Source organism: Fulmarus glacialis, unplaced genomic scaffold (genome assembly GCF_000690835.1).
Source record: "Fulmarus glacialis isolate BGI_N327 unplaced genomic scaffold, ASM69083v1 scaffold8778, whole genome shotgun sequence".
In the NCBI taxonomy this organism is placed as follows: Eukaryota; Metazoa; Chordata; class Aves; order Procellariiformes; family Procellariidae; genus Fulmarus; species Fulmarus glacialis.
In genome coordinates, this window is record NW_009226329.1 from 67,947 (window position 1) to 85,336 (window position 17,390).

General features: G+C 42.0%; 1 protein-coding gene across 1 annotated transcript in view; it reads right to left on the reverse strand.

The window, feature by feature from the left end:
* PDIA5 (protein disulfide isomerase family A, member 5) overlaps window positions 1-17,390 on the reverse strand; it is a gene marked incomplete at its 5' end in the record, with an annotated part of 89,868 nt that overhangs the window by 54,415 nt on the left and 18,063 nt on the right. The window contains 6 exons of the mRNA XM_009582767.1: window positions 883-954; window positions 1,059-1,150; window positions 5,762-5,829; window positions 9,647-9,707; window positions 10,988-11,080; window positions 17,253-17,298. Of these exons, the coding sequence (XP_009581062.1) occupies window positions 883-954; window positions 1,059-1,150; window positions 5,762-5,829; window positions 9,647-9,707; window positions 10,988-11,080; window positions 17,253-17,298 (432 nt within the window). The remainder of the gene's footprint in view (window positions 1-882; window positions 955-1,058; window positions 1,151-5,761; window positions 5,830-9,646; window positions 9,708-10,987; window positions 11,081-17,252; window positions 17,299-17,390) is intronic.

Consider the following 17,390-nt stretch of genomic DNA (forward strand, 5'->3'; position numbering starts at 1 on the left):
ATATTATCACAATAGCTTGCAACTGTTTGTTCCTTCCCACGCGTTTGCTTCCTTTTATTAGCTTCATTTCAAGATTACTTCCATGGCTGCAGCAAACAAGGGAGGGTTACAAAGATGACATAATGCCCAAGAGCTGGGGCTAACTGCTAACGGCATTTCTCTATCACCAGACAATCTCAGCTCTCTCCAGCTGCTCTATCAGCTTCACTGACGATGTGCTGATTTGCACCAGCTGAAGAGCAACTAGACACACACTCACACACTTTTTCTGTCTGTCTCTTCTCTCTCAGCTACTAGTCCCATAGGCTCATTCAGCCCCCAAAATATTTATGACTGCAAATAGCTCTCTTCAGGTAGAACAAGATGCTTTCAACACCATTTCATATGATGACAGGAAACACAGACTTTGTAAAAATGACTAGCAATCCGGAGCGCCTTGATCTCCTGTTTGTCTGTGCAAGACACACTAACGGCTCCAGCTAAAGGCTGAAGAACCAATGAGAACTGCGCACTCGGTATATACATTTTTAATAAAACAACAAAGTCAGACCTTTTGCAAGGTATTAAGTTCAGGCACCCAAGATCATTGGAAATTTAAGTGGGCATTTTTAATGAAGCTGAGATCTGTGTATCTGCGTTTATTTTGGTCCACAAACAGTCTCCTATTACAGATGAAATGCAATTGTAAAATGCAAGGCATGCATGCTAAAAATCAAACATTAGACAATCTCTCTGTACTAGTTCAGCCAATCTCAGCGGGGTAGTTTTGTTTGCTCTTCTGAGCAGAGGGAATGAGGGAGAGATGCCTATTCCTAAACCATTACATTCTGTAAATAATGAAGAGTACATAAAAGGTGGAGTGCATGAAGTTCAATGCCTTACTTTTTCAGCCACTCCGCTATATCTGCTGCGGTAGCACCATAGTTCTCAAAGTGGAACAGGAACTTTCCTTTCCTGTTAAAGCAACAAAACAAGGTTTAGTCCTTGCCCTGGAAGATAAGAACATGCAATTATAGTTGAGTATATGATTTCTAAAGTAGTAGCAAAACATAACTGACTCAAAATAGCAGATTGTAGGATATCCCCGGACATTGTATTCTTCCTTTATCCTTTCAAATTCAGCAGAGTAAACATTCATCCCCGCAAGAATCTGAAAAAACAGAGCATAATTGCATTGATTCTTAGAATACAGCACGAACATTACAACTTTTTAAAAAGAGTTAAGTAAAAACAGCTAAGCTCTGGGCAGATTCTGATTTCATTCATATTGCTGTAAAGGCAAGGGAATCTCTGTAAAAGGCAGTGAAGTTTTTCTGATTTTGTGCAAGGGGGAACAGAGCAAGATTTGAGTCTAGTCCACAGAAAGCACAGACCAATCAGCTTGTCAACCTCTTTCTTGCTCTGGAAGTGTATCCATTTCTTTTTATTCACCCACTAACAGAAATACCTAAAGAGAATTCTCTCAATCGCGCTACTCGTGCTCTCTTTGCATATTTGGATTTTAAGCCACAAGCCTAACTAGACTTTTTTTTTTTCCTTCCGCAAGTACATGGCTTAGTTTGCATCCAAACATTAGCTAGGACACAAGAAGTTCCATCCTCATCTCTCTGGTTTCAATGAATTTACAATCTCAGCTAATGTCCAGAAGCTCTAACCGACCAAGCACCAGCGTTATCCCAGTTCAAAAATGCACTTACTGAATGGCAAGGGCAAATCAGCATTACGTTGATGTGAAAGTAAACCATGCCCTATTTCCATGAGCCCAGGAAATACCACATGGCATTTATATGCTTTAAATATGTTAAATTACCTGACTGGTAGGGTATAATGAGAGTTAAGAATTAACCTTGTCTTACAGGTATCAAAAGAGGGGCACATAAGCACAGTAACTTTTCAGACTAGCAAGTGAAACAAAAAGCCTCTCCCGTTCCCTTTCCTTACCTCTATCCAACCCATCCTCCACCTCCAGAGCCCTTTAGCCTGAGCTTCAGGCTCAGAACTCCTACGACTTATCCTGTGCCCTGTCCAATTGTCTTCCAAAAATTTCTGACCTGAAAATTTGAAGATGGGATTGGTTCTGAGTTTCTGTGGGTGTGGGATTCACACGGAGGTCATTCTGCCATCAAACCTTCAACCAGTGAGTTGCTGAGATACCACTTCATGATTAACTTAATATAATGGCATTGACAGCTTAAATCATTTTAGCAGCAGGGTCTTAATCCAAACCTCTCCTTCTCCTCCCTCCAAAACCAGGATTTTCTCCTTCCAGCTGAAATACCACATCAGAATTTAATACCAGGTTCCTCACTGCAGCAAACTGCACAAACCAACCAAATGTGCTCAGAGCCAGCATGAAATAAATCTTAAAGCAGAAAACCCTCATTTGAAGGTCAACCTTTTCTGAGAATGTGCTGGAAAAAGATAGTCTGTTTTCTCTTCCCTATCCTAAGAAAGGATAAAGGAAAGCTAACTGAGAATAGTACAGAAACAAAATTTATACTGGCTGGCCAAGTCTCTTACTTTGTATTTTCCTTGTAGTTCCAAAAACCAGATTGACTTAATTCATATGAGATTATCTAGACCTAATCCTACCCTTCCCTCATCCTCTGTGTCACCACTTGAGGGTAGGTAAATGCAATAGGATCAAGATACAGTGGTTGCTTTATAAAGCGAGAACTAGGTTCGTTAACTAATTCCCTCATAAACACCAGTCTTCCAGATTTCACATTTGCCATGAAAACCTTTCAGAGGCTTTCCTAGGTTTTAAATTGGTGTTCCCGGCCATTTCAGATACTCTGCTACAATTTTACTGTGTCCACCCAGCCTGCGGTGATTGATACAAGTCAATAACACCATTCTGGTGTTCATACATCATATGAAGCATAATTAGCAATAAACCTATTACAATGGGATTCGTTTTTAATGACAAAAGTAACAGCTTTAGCTGGCCTATAATCACAGAATTATGTAGTATCAGGCTATCAGGGACCATCAAAATACACCTACTACCCAAAGCTAGGATCCTCACTCTATAGCTAAGCTGCTCCTGCCAGATGTTTAGCTTATTTGCTTTTAGCAAACGACTGAATGACCCTGACTTGAATTTAAATCCATTACCTCTTGTAATAGGCACAGCAGACGTGAAGACCAGTTTATTCTTTTCACCTCTGCAGTGACATTTGACATATTTCAACACTTACCTGCTCTCCACCAAGCTACCTATAACCGACTCTGAACCTTTCCTAGCTGGCCATGTCTTCTGGGCTTCTGACCATTCCTGTTCCAGTGTGACCCCTCCTTTGCTTCACAGTTTTCTTGATGGGATTGCTCCAAAATTGGCACCTCACACCACTATTTGAAGCCTTCCTAGAGCCAAGTTTAATGAACAGATTAAACAAAGGCTTCCTTTATTTGATATCTGAAATAAGTGTAGGAACTTTATGCTTCTGAAGTCTCATGTTTTTACAAAAAAAAAAAAAAAAAGACTAGCACCAAAACAGGAAAGCACTTACGCATACACTCAAGCCCATCTTTACTGAGTAAAATACTCTGGCACACTCATGATGTCCATGGGCGTTAAGGAGATGCTCAAGTGCTCTGCTGACCACCAGTTCCTCTCTGCACTGGGGCCATAGCACATCGGTGACAGTCACTTACCAGAGGCCACCCTACCCACAAACCACGGGAACCTCTTGCGCCAAGGATAAAATAAGCTATCCTCTTCCAATTCAGAGCCCCTTTTTTCCTTCTGCACTGGGTGTAATGGAATTGCAAGATCTAAACTGAATGTAACACTGAAAATGCCACCCTGCCTTCCTCTCAGTAACAGTACCGGGACAAGAAATAACCAGTCCCAAGAGAACATAGCAACCAACGACAGGTACAGTTCACCTTTTCATTTTTATGACCTATTAAATAGGCAATACTGTACTTCCTTTTCCTGCTATATAATAGCAATAATCGCTTTTGAGCCTGGCACATCCTGACAGCTAATAACAGGTCAGAGTAAAAGGCCAAACCTTCAGCTCATCCAAACCAATCATAAACTTTCCACCGAAGTCTGATCTGGAGGTCAACATTGCTCTAAGGTAACCCATGGATCATTTATGATGGGTACAGCACAGTTAACTTTAGAAATGGCAAACTGTGTACACATCCCACTCAGGAAGCTAATTAGGTCAAATTTAGATGAACAGACTGATTTTTGTGAAAGACACAGGTGGCAGTGGCAAAACCGGACTTCCCTCTGAACTGATCCTGCACTAAAAACACTCAGGTGCAAAAAGCACCCCTGACCTGAGCTGCATCAAGCACAAGCATTGCCACTCTCAGAGCTGTGCCACAGCTCTGCCACTCAGCTGTGCAGGATTAGCCCGGATCTACAGAAAACATTTCCAAGTGAGGAAGGAAATAATCAAACTAGAACAGATCTGAGTTTAAATTCTCCGGTCTGAATTTAATAAAACGAGCTGCACATGGACAAGGAAGGGGCAATTGCAGGAGAACACAGCACTCTGCAGCATGCCTTCTCTCTGGCACTACCTCTGCAGGTGATTCTTTACATTCCTAATTTCTGCCCACCCCACGCCTCACACAATGTACCTGGTGCGCAAGACAGGAGTGCCTTCCCAAAGACCACGGCACACGCTCCACCGAGGGGAGATTGCATTAGAGTGCTGCTGGCTAGACGAAAACACTCTTGAAAATATCTTCAAGGGTTGTACTATGTCCTAAATAAATCTGAGTAACTCCCACTCATTTCAGCCCTAAGCAAACAAGGATTTAGAGAAAACACTTCTGAAAAACAACTAGTTGGGAGAACTTGGGGGAGTCTGACAGTACTCGGTGCTTATGAGCAGCAATGGCCAGAGCTGCCTTAGCGATGAACCACAGTGCTTCATCTTTTCTTCATCACATGCTGCCTCTCCCGAGGAAACCTGTAAACTCAACAGTGCATGATCCAACAGGTAGGATCAATCCAGTGAAAGCCATGAAACAACAATCCTGTTTCTTTGTCACTCATGTATTCTTGGTATCATATAAATTATACATTAAGCACATTATAAAACCTTGACTAGAGAAGTGCCTTTGACTTGCTTAGAGAGATCAATACACCTTATTAGTACAAACAGGTAACTAAATTATTGTGACTGCTGTTGATGGATTTTATTACAGTCAAAACTTATTTCCATTTCAATCCAGTATGAATGCTAACTTTGTTGACAGAGCTACAGGAAAATTGTAAGATTTTATTAATGCTTATGCTTAGTCAATCAGTAGCTAACATAGGGAAATCCTCCTCCCATGACACTGTGATTCTCCACTAAAAAAATGGATTAATTATTACTATAAGGGCATCCATCCCTGACCCCGCTATGAAACATCAGGCCAAAAAGCTGATCAAACCCGCTATGGCGAACATTTCTTTATCTTAACCAACATGAGCTCAACAGGACTACAAACTCACAAATTAGAAGCTAAACATAAAACTACATAGTATCAGAGCCCATTTTTCCATGGCAAGAACTACACTGGATCCAAAGGGCAGGTGAGTTAACACCTCGTTCTCCAAAGTTTTAAAAAGAATAAAAACCAAGAGAGAGGATCCTGAAGGGATCTGGAACAGAGTCATTCATTTGTTTTCTTTTGACTTGCTTAAAAATTCCCCACTTTGGTAAGTACTTCTGGTTTTAAATACTCAAAAAAATAAAGTGTTAAAAGGATTTTTAAAATTTTATATAAATCTTATCTTCTCACTTACATATTTACCCTTCAGTTCTGTGGCTGCCTGCTGGTAAGATGGCATCATTCTCTTACAAACACCACACCCTGATAAAAAAGAAGTTGTGTAAGTAATATGCCAACAACTCTATTCAGACTGTTCTACAGTATCCATGTTCCAAAGCATATGAAACTACATTTTTTTTATATACAAAAAATTTTGTTTTAAAATTCCTTATCTATTTCACTAAATAATTATTAGATTATTAGTTTCTAAGGATGTTACTTCTTGTTAAATGCAGCTACTTTTGCATGTTTTTCATGTTATTCATTTCCATACTTATTTCTCATCCCAAAGAGTAACACCATCTTATATTCCTTAGGTTCTGAGCTGAACCCAGTGAGGAACTTAAGATGAAACCCACATTTCAAAAGTCAATGGAAGATGTCATGCTTGTGAACTAAACCAAAAAGCTTTGTGGGTTTCTGGTCTTTAAGGGAAGGAGGGAGGTATTTCAGGTTCATCCCAGCTTAAGTCTTTGAAATTCATTTGAGACACATTTCCTAAACACATTAAACAGACATCAGACGTTAAACAGTGCTCTGTTAATTGAGAAGACATAACTCAGAAGAAGCAACAGCCCTTGTAAGATACAATAACTTTACGAGCTGAGGAAAAGACAAATGGCAATGGAGGAAGACTACCAATGTACAGCTGGAGCATGCTAAGAGCTGATGACACTCCAGTCCTAAGCAGATTAACACTGTATCACCTTGTAAGCAGCAGGTTTCACCCCTGCCAAGTAAAATACATGCATGCAGATGGGAAGGGGGGGAGGGCAGACAGCATGGAAGAAAGGAAGCTGCGGCCAAGCACTTCAGACGCTTATTGTAGAAATTCTTGGGTCCACCATGGGACAGTAGTCAACATTTTTATTCTGGTGAAGAGACAAGAGTTTTGAAAATATCTTCCAGAAAGGGGGAACAGATTTTGCAGCCACTGGTTTAGTATCACATCAGCATGCCTGGGAGGAACATCCTTTAATCAGAGGAAAGAGAGCTCTTGTTTCTGTGGTCTTTCCACCTTTGATCTCTCCGCTCAAATTGCCAGTGAGGTTGTTAAATTAGTGCTGGTTAAAATGATGATTTCTTGGTGGGCACAGACCACTCATTTGAGGCCCATTGAGGTCTTGCAGCTTCATCCAAACCACTGGACAGACATCAAAAGATAAAAGTTGTTAACACCGTTTTCTGGATCCTCTGTTTCTTCTCTCCTCAGCTGCCTTAGGCCCCAAACTCCCCCAGCTATTGATCGAATTCTCTCTCCCCCTCTTCAACCTCTTACCACTCCCTGGACTCCCTTCTGGAGCACAGGCACATACCAGCCTCCTCCACCCAGCCATCACCCCTATAGTCCTTCCGTTCCCAGCTCTGCTGCTGCCTCAAACTCGCTGCTCCCAAACCCACTTCAGTACCACCTCTCCTGCCCACGCATTTCTGGGTTATACTGCTCAGGATGCTGTCGATTTATGCAGGCATAAAAGGGTAACCTCAAAAAACTCATTTTCTTCTGTTCTTTTTTCTTGTATTTTGACTCAAAAGGGGGGGCTTAATTAAACACATATTAGTTTTTCCACTAGTTAACACCTCCATTTTTAAAGCCCTGTTTTCAATGACATTATACACAGCTCCTTTTTGTTGCAAAATCCAGACTGTCTTCTGCAGGAGTTATCTCTGACAGAGTTAACTACAAATAAATCCAAATGCCTATAAGTATACCTAATTTTTCATATTTAGTGCTGTCTGACTTTGTAATACAAGTCTGAAAGTACAGTGAATGGTCTCCAAATGACAGGTAATATCTTCTAAGGAAAGCATGCCTTTGCTCTGAGTCGTTTTACCCAGACCAAGCATTCCTGAAATATTAAAGAAACTACATTTAAGTTTGTAGCCGCTTTCATCTCCCTCTGCACTGGTACGTAATGAAAAAGCCCATTTCCTATGAATCTGCCACAATGAATCTAAAGCCCCTGCTTCCAACAAAGCAGAGAAATAATGCACCTGTCTTCCCTGTAGCTTCCCAGACAAAGCCTCTGATGTCCTCTCGTGCCAAAGACCTCCCTGACTCACCCCTTGCAAGTAAAGAAAAGCAGAATTTCCTTTAGTGACCAGCCTTGATTTGCTGCTCCCAGTTATGAAAGGTAACACCTCTATGTAACCAGTAACTTCAGCTGCCCAAAGCCAGTATTTTAATGGAACTGCTGTATGTATTCTGTCTCCAGTAACAGAAGTAAGAAAAGAAAAATTGGACAAGAACCAAGTCAGAAGGTCTCGTGTGTTAAATAAAAGATGAGGGAGTTAAGAATCGCGAAATCAGAGGGGAGGAAAAAAAAAAAAAACTTACAAGTAGGCTTCCTTCACAGCAGTTTAGAAAGCAGCAAAAGTATTACAGCACTGTGAAGGCTAGCAGGTGTTTTGCCACTTCAAAAGAAGAGAAGCTGGAAGGAGGAGGGTTTCTGGGGGAACGGTTCAAAGAGAACGAAGGTTTAGATAAGGCACATTTCAGGAAGAGACTCAGTTGTGGAAAACAATTATTCATGATACAGGTAAACTGTGAAAGCACTTTGCAGCTGAACTCTCCCCGAAGGTGCGATTTACAGGCAGAGCAGGTGTATCGTCTCCCGCTGATGCTAAGGTAGCAGCAGCCACTGGGAGCGACCACGCACCATACCATGCCAGGCCACGCAGGACCATCCTGCTGTGGAATCTGAAAGAACGGAGCTGCAACTGATTTAATTAAAGGAAAAAACTTTCTGATAGTGATGTATCAAACTAAGTCTTGGGCAATTCTGGCCATCTTGGCAGTACTCAAATGAGACTGAAAAGGTGGAATGCTGTTCCAGGCAGTAATTACAAGAGAAAATACACTGAGAAACACCAGATAATGCTGCCATGGGACACAGTTTTAAAGAGAATCAGCCAGCAAATTACTAGTGGTGCCTAACATTAATTTCCCCATCAGGGCAGTGCGGGGAGGCTTTTCAAGCTTAGATCACACATTCATTCCTTTCTCATGGTTCCCCTGCTTTCCAGCTGAGCAACAACTCCAGTGCAACACTATCTTGTTTTGAAGAACTGGAAAGCCTCTCACATACCACTCACCAGGAAACACAAAAAAGCAGTTGTAAATCTGCAAAGGAACAAGCAGCCAATGCAATGACAAGATAGCAGCAATACAAGGTCAAGGTTACAAAAGAAATGCCCTGACTGCAATGTGCTCTTCTCTTTCCTTCCTACCCCGGTCCATGAAATCCCACTTGTATTCAAGTTACTCCTGCCAACGTGGGTAGGAACACCCAGGGTGCCTCCTGGATGGAGTAGGAAAGATATTCCTGCTCCTGACCACTGCACTGTTCCCTCTGCCTGCAGTTAGGAAGAAGAAATACGTTGGTTTTTTTTCAACTCCATGGTCTCCTCCAGAGATCTTTTGCTTGTGTTGAACCAGCTTGTCTTATGCTACAGCCCAAACTGCAAAAGTGTGTGCAATACCCTTTTGCACTTACAGCCAGAGGGCTAGGCACTCTCAGACACCTGTATTAACACTTATGCACTCAGCATACAGTGTTTCTGTTTTGTACAACACAACTCTAGAAAGAACAACGGGTTAAGAAATTGCAGAAAGCAGCTGCTTAAAAAGAACAATGAGCAAGAGTCATCATCACAAGAGAAAGAGGCAAGACCAGGATACAAGCGATGGACAACTAGGGGAAAACTGAGGACAAACAGGCAGAACAACACAAGGAGTTGAATCATAAAGATAGGACAAGATGGTATCAGTGAAGCACAGGTGAGGCTTCTACTCAGACCTGGACATCTCTCAGTGGAGAAGGGAGAAAGAGGTCACAGGACATGCTGGGTTACTTACATGGGGCATAGAACATCATCAGAAGGGGTTTGTCTTCCTTCTTCAGAAGCCTTCTCAATTCCTAGTGAATGAGCCAAAGAAAATAAAAACACAAATACACAAGCACACCTCTTATTATTTGTGTTACAACTTTTAAAAGTTAGTATGTGTATTCATAGAATACAGGCTCATTTATCTAAGGGAAGAGGGGTCATCCTTCCTAACAGACAAGACTTGAGTTTCTTCTCCTTGCTCAATTTTAACTTGAAAGAAGATAGCAAAATTTATTATAGCTTCGAGTATCTGCTAAATATCCTAGACCAGTATCTTCACTGCTGAGATGTGGAAGTTGCATGGTTTGGTTTATTCTCACTGCAGAATCTCTAACTGAAAACTTTTTCTTCCCTGACCCATCCAAAAAGCCATACCCTAATTCATAAAGTCAGACTCAGTAATAAACAAAACAAGTTCAGTTTCCACGCTATGAAACCTTCTCAGAGCTATGAGAAGCCATGAGAATATTTTTCAGTACCAGCATGACAGAGAAACCAGATGAAGTTTTCAAATTAAATGTAACCCTTGGAAGGCTTGTAATAGAGTACAGAGGGTGAACATTAAAAATTAATCTTCCTACAAAAACTGAATGTCAAAATAACAGTTTCTAATATTAAAAATGAAAGCTAGAAAATTGAAAAGGCCCTTTATGAAATAGCAGCTAGAGTCCAATCAATTAAAGTTTTAAAAATCTATAGACTGAAAAACTAATACAAAAGACCAAGCTGATTATATCAGAGAGAAAATAACACATCGCTCTGTAGTGGCACTGGCTTTTTAAGGTAGTTTCATCGTATTTGCTGCTTTCCCACTTAACACTGAGAGGACAGTTACTGCACAAGGTTAAATCACTCAAGATCTGGATCCTGTTCCTTCCTGCTCCAGACTTCCTGAGACAACCTCAGGCACATAAGGGAACCCAAGGTTTAACAACAACCTGCATTTGTAAGAGCAGCGTTTTACCTCTTACTTGCATCCTGCAGTGACTGCATCTTACAAGCTGCTACACTTTCCTCAGACAAACAGGTCTCTACCACCACACCATCCACAATGCTTTGATACTTGCCATGTAGCTGGCAGACTGATATCATGACCACACGTAGGGGGGAGGAAGGCGGGAAGCAGGAGACTTCATAGTTATCACAATCCACAAACTTTGTCAAATTACTTAAAACAGTTTGGGTGCTTTAAACTTTCCTTCCAAAGAAAGGAAATAATGGTGCTTTATTAAGAGTTAACACAAACATACACACTCCCTTCATCCCATATATTTATAAAACATACAGAACATCTATCCAGCTAATGTACCTTTTCACTGTCAACATGCACAACATCTTTGGCTTCGGGATCCTCCTCCCACAGTGGAGCACCTTCTGGATCCTTAAGAAAGGCCACCATAGACTGTAATAAACAGAAAAAAGCTTCTAAAGCATAATGAATGGAAACCATGAGATATCCAATCTCAAATCCATGCTGTCATGCAAACCCCATCCAATTAATGCCTTTGGTTTTCTGCTCATATACTTATCTGCTCTAATGCAGATAAAACACAAATCTCCTATTGCAGAACCAAGTAATACATGGGTGTGTACCTTCCTCATAACTGATGTCCCAACTTACCAGTTCCCAACTGGGGAAAACAGTGTGGAAGTAGACCAGCATACAGACAGTAGCTTCAAGGATCCTTCAGAGAGCTCCTTCGATGGTACTAGATCTGCAATACGTCCACAGCTATCCCCTAGCTTAGCAGGAAAGATTTCTCTTGATGTAGAGGTCAGGTTCCCATGCCCTTCGTCATATCTGAGTAACCTTTGAATCCAATAGAACTAGCTGGAGGGCACGCTGTGAGCAAAAGCAACGAACTCCACACTTAAAGATCAAACTGCTTATTTGGTCAAAGGAAGAATAATCCACCAATAGTTCCCTCTATGACCCATCTACCTAGAAACTGCACTCAATGGATTTTTAAGTAGAAGAGTAAGAAGCAAACATTACAAGAGAACTGGGAAATACGAGACCCTATGATTCTGCAGCTCCCATATTCAACAAGCTGAGTACACATGCATGCATACTTTATAACTGCTTTATCTGACTGACACGCAACCAACAATCCATTTCAGCAGGCCACAGATATTCCCTTTATCATAACGAAATACTCTCTGCTGGTTGTGAATTCAGCCTGAGCCTGAGGGAAACTCCAGCCCTCTGAAGTCAATGAGACGCTCTCCATGGATTCCAGCAGAGTCGCACTGCCCCCCATTTCCAGTTGTACATGGAAGCGCAGGCTTGATCACTGTTATCCTTGGATGTCTGTGCTCTAGGAAACATAATACTTGGTTTTCTGTGTTCATTCACCACTCAGATTGACCCCGTTTCTTTCTCTGTGGCATTGCTTGTAGGTATGTGTCCACTCCCAGAAAGGATCTCTGCCACATCAGTAACATAGTGAGGTCCCTGAGGAGTTTCTTTCATTGTAAGAGTTGGTGGATGATGCCACAAGAGCACTAAGTGAACTTACTTGGAGTTGAAGCAAAGAAAAGCTTCATTAAAGCCTTTTTCAGCGCATGGGATATTTTGCCAAACCAGCTCACAACTGAAGAGCAAAGCTGAGTATATACTAACATATACCATGAGCATCCATCTAAAAGCTCAGGTTTGTACTCCATCTCACAAGCAGATTAGCAGTACGCCTGGTGACACATGCTGCTGAAACAGTCTCAGAGATACTTTTGCCACCTCTCTGCCTTTGGTAAGGCTGCTCTGGTACAACATCCCAACAGCTTATCAACAGACAGTGGAGGCTCATTTTCCTGCATCTCAGTTGGTACTGCACAGCTTGGGAGGATTCAGAGCTTATGGCAGGATCCATTTATTGCATTTATGTTTCTATCTATTTGCAGAGCTAATATTGAAGAGATTTGTCTTATCACAAGAGGCAGCATATATTAATCACTAGACAGCAAGCAAAGCACTTAAGGTACCTAGTAAGAAGACCTAAGGGGTGAGGTAGTAGTGCAGGGACCACAAACACTTCAAGAAGAAGAAATTTGTTTTAACATTGCATTAGCAGAGAAAGGAGCTAGCTAGGGGAAAAAAAAAATTAAATCAAGTAATTTATAATGCAGTTATAGTTGTAAAAACCTCTAAAACTAGAGGCATTAACATCCCAAATGATGTCCTAAGAAGACTTAATAATATACGGGGAAAGGAGAGAAGAGGACAAAACAGGGGAGATGTTCTACATTTAGGAAAGCTACATGAAGTTCTGCTTGCTCTCAGTCTGCACAGACCTCAACTATACACTGGAGGGGAGGAGAGAGGGGTCAACATTTTAAACAGCTAATGGGTGCAATTGACTTTGCTAGTTTCAAGAATTCCTGCGTGCCAAGCTCAGCCATGTAGAAACATATGTGGTTAGAGGATGGGGGAATTAAAGAGATTTAATTCATCCAGCCTCTCCCTTTCAGCCAAGAAAGAAAAAATTAGATGTGTAATGTCTTCTGGCAGAAGCAGGCAGTACGTTGCCTTGCACTCATTACTCCATGCGGTGAAGAGAACTTCCTACGTGGAAGGAATAGGAAAGAACCCCCCCAAAAAAACCACAGCGCTTTCTAATCACAGAAAAGCAGTGGTCCCCAGGCTGCCGGGTTAGAGACCAGAGCAAGGTCCAGGCCACAGCAACCCCCACGTTGAAGAATCAGCTATGCTCCTGTCCTGCCATGGCGTGGTCAGGACCCGCTTTGACCCCGTGGCACCGACAGAGCCACGCTGGGCTATAATCTGTTGCTCGAACCCCTGTGACAGCTTTGAACCTTAAACATTGATTCAGGCGATTCTGATAGAAGACATGGCTTCATCCAGCCTATGCTGCTAAAAGCAAGCAAGTTTTAACAGCACAATAGCTGGCTATCATATACAGACCTAGGTTTTAACCTGAAAAAAAAAAAATATATACACACAGACACACACACAGAAACACATCCCTGTACTTTTCACTCCTTTGAAGTATAATGCAGTAGGGATACTAATAAAAAGACTTCCCTTGATTTCACACACACACTCATACAACAGCAAACTTGAAAAGGATTCAGAGCTCAGAGCAGGACGAATTTATTGGGTTAGTCTATTCCCTTTGCTAGTACTGAGCAGATTTGTACTTTAATAAGTTTTCTCCATTTTAGAAGGAGAGTAAAACTCTCCCTGTACTTTATCCTCCAGAAAAGGCTTCATCATGTAATAGACACAGCCTGGATACTGGCCTTATGGCACTATCAAGGATTAGGACATGGTGTGGCTAAAGCAACATATGAACAGACATACCAGTTAAGACCAAAGACCTAAGCTTAGGTCTCCAACAGTAGCTGACTACAGATACTTGGGAAAAAACTATACTAGTACCATTCTTATATAGCATGCACTGGTATATGCTCTCAATTTCTGGCAAAAGGTAGTTTTTATGGACTCTGCACTGTTGTATTTGGACCTTTGTGCTTGCTAACTATCAATGGATCTATCTTTTATGACTATCTAAAACTGTTTTTAAAGACTCCTAAATTCTTGGTGTTCACAACATGTAGCTATGAGTTCCACAACTTTTTTTTTTTTAAATATTGCCGTTATATGTTTCAAATCAGCCATCCCAAAATGCCACTGTTTGCACCCAAGTACGGGGAAAAAAAATTGGTAATCATTCCCTTTTTCAAGCTACTCACAGTTATACGACTATCTATCATGATCTCCTCCAGTTGTCCTTTTTTCTAAGCCCAAGAATCTTCCCATAAATATTCAAGCCACCTGTGCCTCTGACCATCCTCACTGCCCTTCTGCAGTAATTCTACACCTTTCACTTGATGGGGCAACCAGAATCACATACAAGACACAAGTTGTAGGAACCTAATGGACTCAGATGGTGGAGTAACATTTCCTCTTCCATTCTTCGTTCCTTTCCTAATCATTTGACTTTTAAATACTGTCATGCACAGGGCCAATATTTTCAAGCCAACCGCTGTCCTGACTGGTAATTCAAAACCCATTACAACAGCCTGCATTACTCCAGCATAGTTGGAGCTGTGCCCTTTCCTTTCCTCTCACGTTCATTACCCCGCAAGTTCCCACTTTCATGTTGACAAGCCACTTGGTATTGTGAGAACCTAAACCCTTCTGCAAAGAGTTGGAAATGTTGTTTTAAAACTATTCCTAATAATTTTGCATCACTGAACTTTGTTATCTTGCAGTCCACCTCCCTTTACCAGATACCCCAAACAGCTCAGATCCTAACACAGGTCTCAGCAGCAGGAAGTTCTGACTACTAACTACCTTGCCCCTACTGTGAACAGTGAGCTATTCTTTATTCCTCATTTTTCTAACAGTAAATCCACAAGGCCATCTCTGCTAATTACGTAAGGATTTGGTTACTTTAAGAAATGAAAAGCTTTTCTTTAAAACCAGACTGCGCTATCAGCTGGATCAGCCACATCTATGAAATTGCCGACTACTTCAGAAGAATCCTTTTACAGTTCTTCAGAGCTGTGTCCATCATTCTCTAAAATGTCACACGTATATCAGTATGTCTACTGGATGCCTGGAAAGAAGATCCAAGTTTTATTGCAACAAGCTTGCTGAATGATGTGAAACAAATCCTTTAATCTCCCTGTTCTTCAGTATGCCCACCTGTCTGTAAAATGGGCATGATACCCTACGTAATTGTGTTGCTCTGTGGCTCGCTGTTTGCAATGTACTGGGAGATTCCTGACAAACACAGCTGGGAGAGAGAAAGAAAGGTCACTGCCTCAACAGAAGAAAACAGGGAGAAGAAGTGGTATAGAGGGAGAAATACAGAAAATATTCAGGCAGCTGTGAGCAGCAGAATAAGTAAACACTAAGCTGACTTCTTTGACCCCTGCACAGCTCTGATGCACTGTTCAACCTATAAATCATCAGCAGCTGGTTCCACAGGGGCAGTTAAATTAAGAAAGACTAGAGCTCCTAGAGGGAGGGAGCTTCAAATCCCCTCTTCCGTCCGCACTGGAATCGCACATCCCTGTTCACGGGATGCTGCTTCCTTCTCCCCAGCAGGCAGGGCAAGAGGGAAGGGGGAAATGCTCATCACAAAACAGCAATTAAGGAATAAACGGTATGGTTCCTGTTGTGCGATGACTGCATCTCAGCCCAACACTCTCTGGGACTCTGCAGGTGCTTTCCAGTTGATCCGACTGTAAGGAAGAGTCACAGCACTAATTCCTGGTTGCAGCACTTTATAGAGGGCAGGAAAGACATTTCATGCAGTGTTCAAAGCACCAAAATTTCGCCAACTAAGAAGTCCCCCTCGCCTCACCACTGACCAAGAAGAAAAACAAAATTCACCAGGTGCATTTCCTCACTAAGTGCAGAAGGAGCCTCAGGGACTTGCTGACTAGGCTGGGTATCTAACATTGCCCTTCCTAGTGCCAGGCAAGATTTCTACTGCAGGAGATGGGAAAATACACAGTCCTACTCTCCCCACCTCAGGCAAATCCTGCACGACGACCCCAAGTGCAGGCTGAATGGATGATTCCAGCCAGGGCGTGCTTCCACGACAGTCCCCCCATCAGCTACACCACAACAACTCTGGCTGTAAAAGGAAGGTCCAGAGCGAGTGCGCTTAGAAACGGCCACTCAGACAGACTCAGGTTCATGTAGCATCTCTCACAGGCTTTCCTCCATCCCAGGCCAAACCCCTGAACAAGCCAGAAAGGGGAAACGAATGTAATGATGTCAGCCTGGGGTGGTGTCATCAAGCCTCCACAAGACCAGCGATGGTGCAGACCCCAGGTTTGCTGGAGGAGGAAATGGGAACTAGGCATCAGAGCTGGACAGAAGTCATTTCTGGAAGCCAAGTCATCGCAGGGCTGCAGCCTCGTGAGGATACTCGCAGTGCTTCACCAGGGCTTTGCAAAGGAAGGCTGCACACTTTCGGCCTGCTTACTGTGCTTTCAGTCCACCATTTCCACAATCATCAAGATTTCACGTTTCATGCCTTCCTCCTTCCACTGCCCTCACAGAACATTGCTTTCTGTTGCTTTGTGTCAAGGTTTGCAGGAGAAGAAGGAAGGTCATTTTATCCTTGCTGCACTCAGGGCACATCCATAGGAACTGTGGTTCCATAATCCAATAAAAGATAAGGCCACTCAGCTCTCTTTAAAGTTTATAAACACACAACCTAAAAACCTCAGAGAACTCCTTATCAAAATGCCGTATCAGCTAATACTTTTAGTTATACTGCCATTAATAGCACCTTGTGACCAAAACAAGAAAATCCCTACTGTTACCAGCCTGCAAGTTAACTTACAATTTACATTACAGTTCAACATGGGTTCAATCTTTTCAATAATACACAATTTTCCTCGATCTGTGGTTGGCAGACACATACACACGCAAAAACCTTTAGGTCATTCTGACACCTGTTTACAAAGATTAACCCCCCTCCCTTTCATGCCTTCATCATGAAAAAGTACCAACACCTGTTTTTAATCCACAAATGTCTCCCCCATATCTAACAAAACCAAAGGAATAATAATCAAATATTTAAATTTACCTTCAGTGTGACCGCTCTGTTATATTCAGTATGAAATGCACCGTCCCTGTTGAACAAGGAGTGGGGAATAGTGTTAACTTACAGTAACGTTGCTGGAAATCATACAGCTGCTCTCCCTCACTTCTCACTAATCAGAAT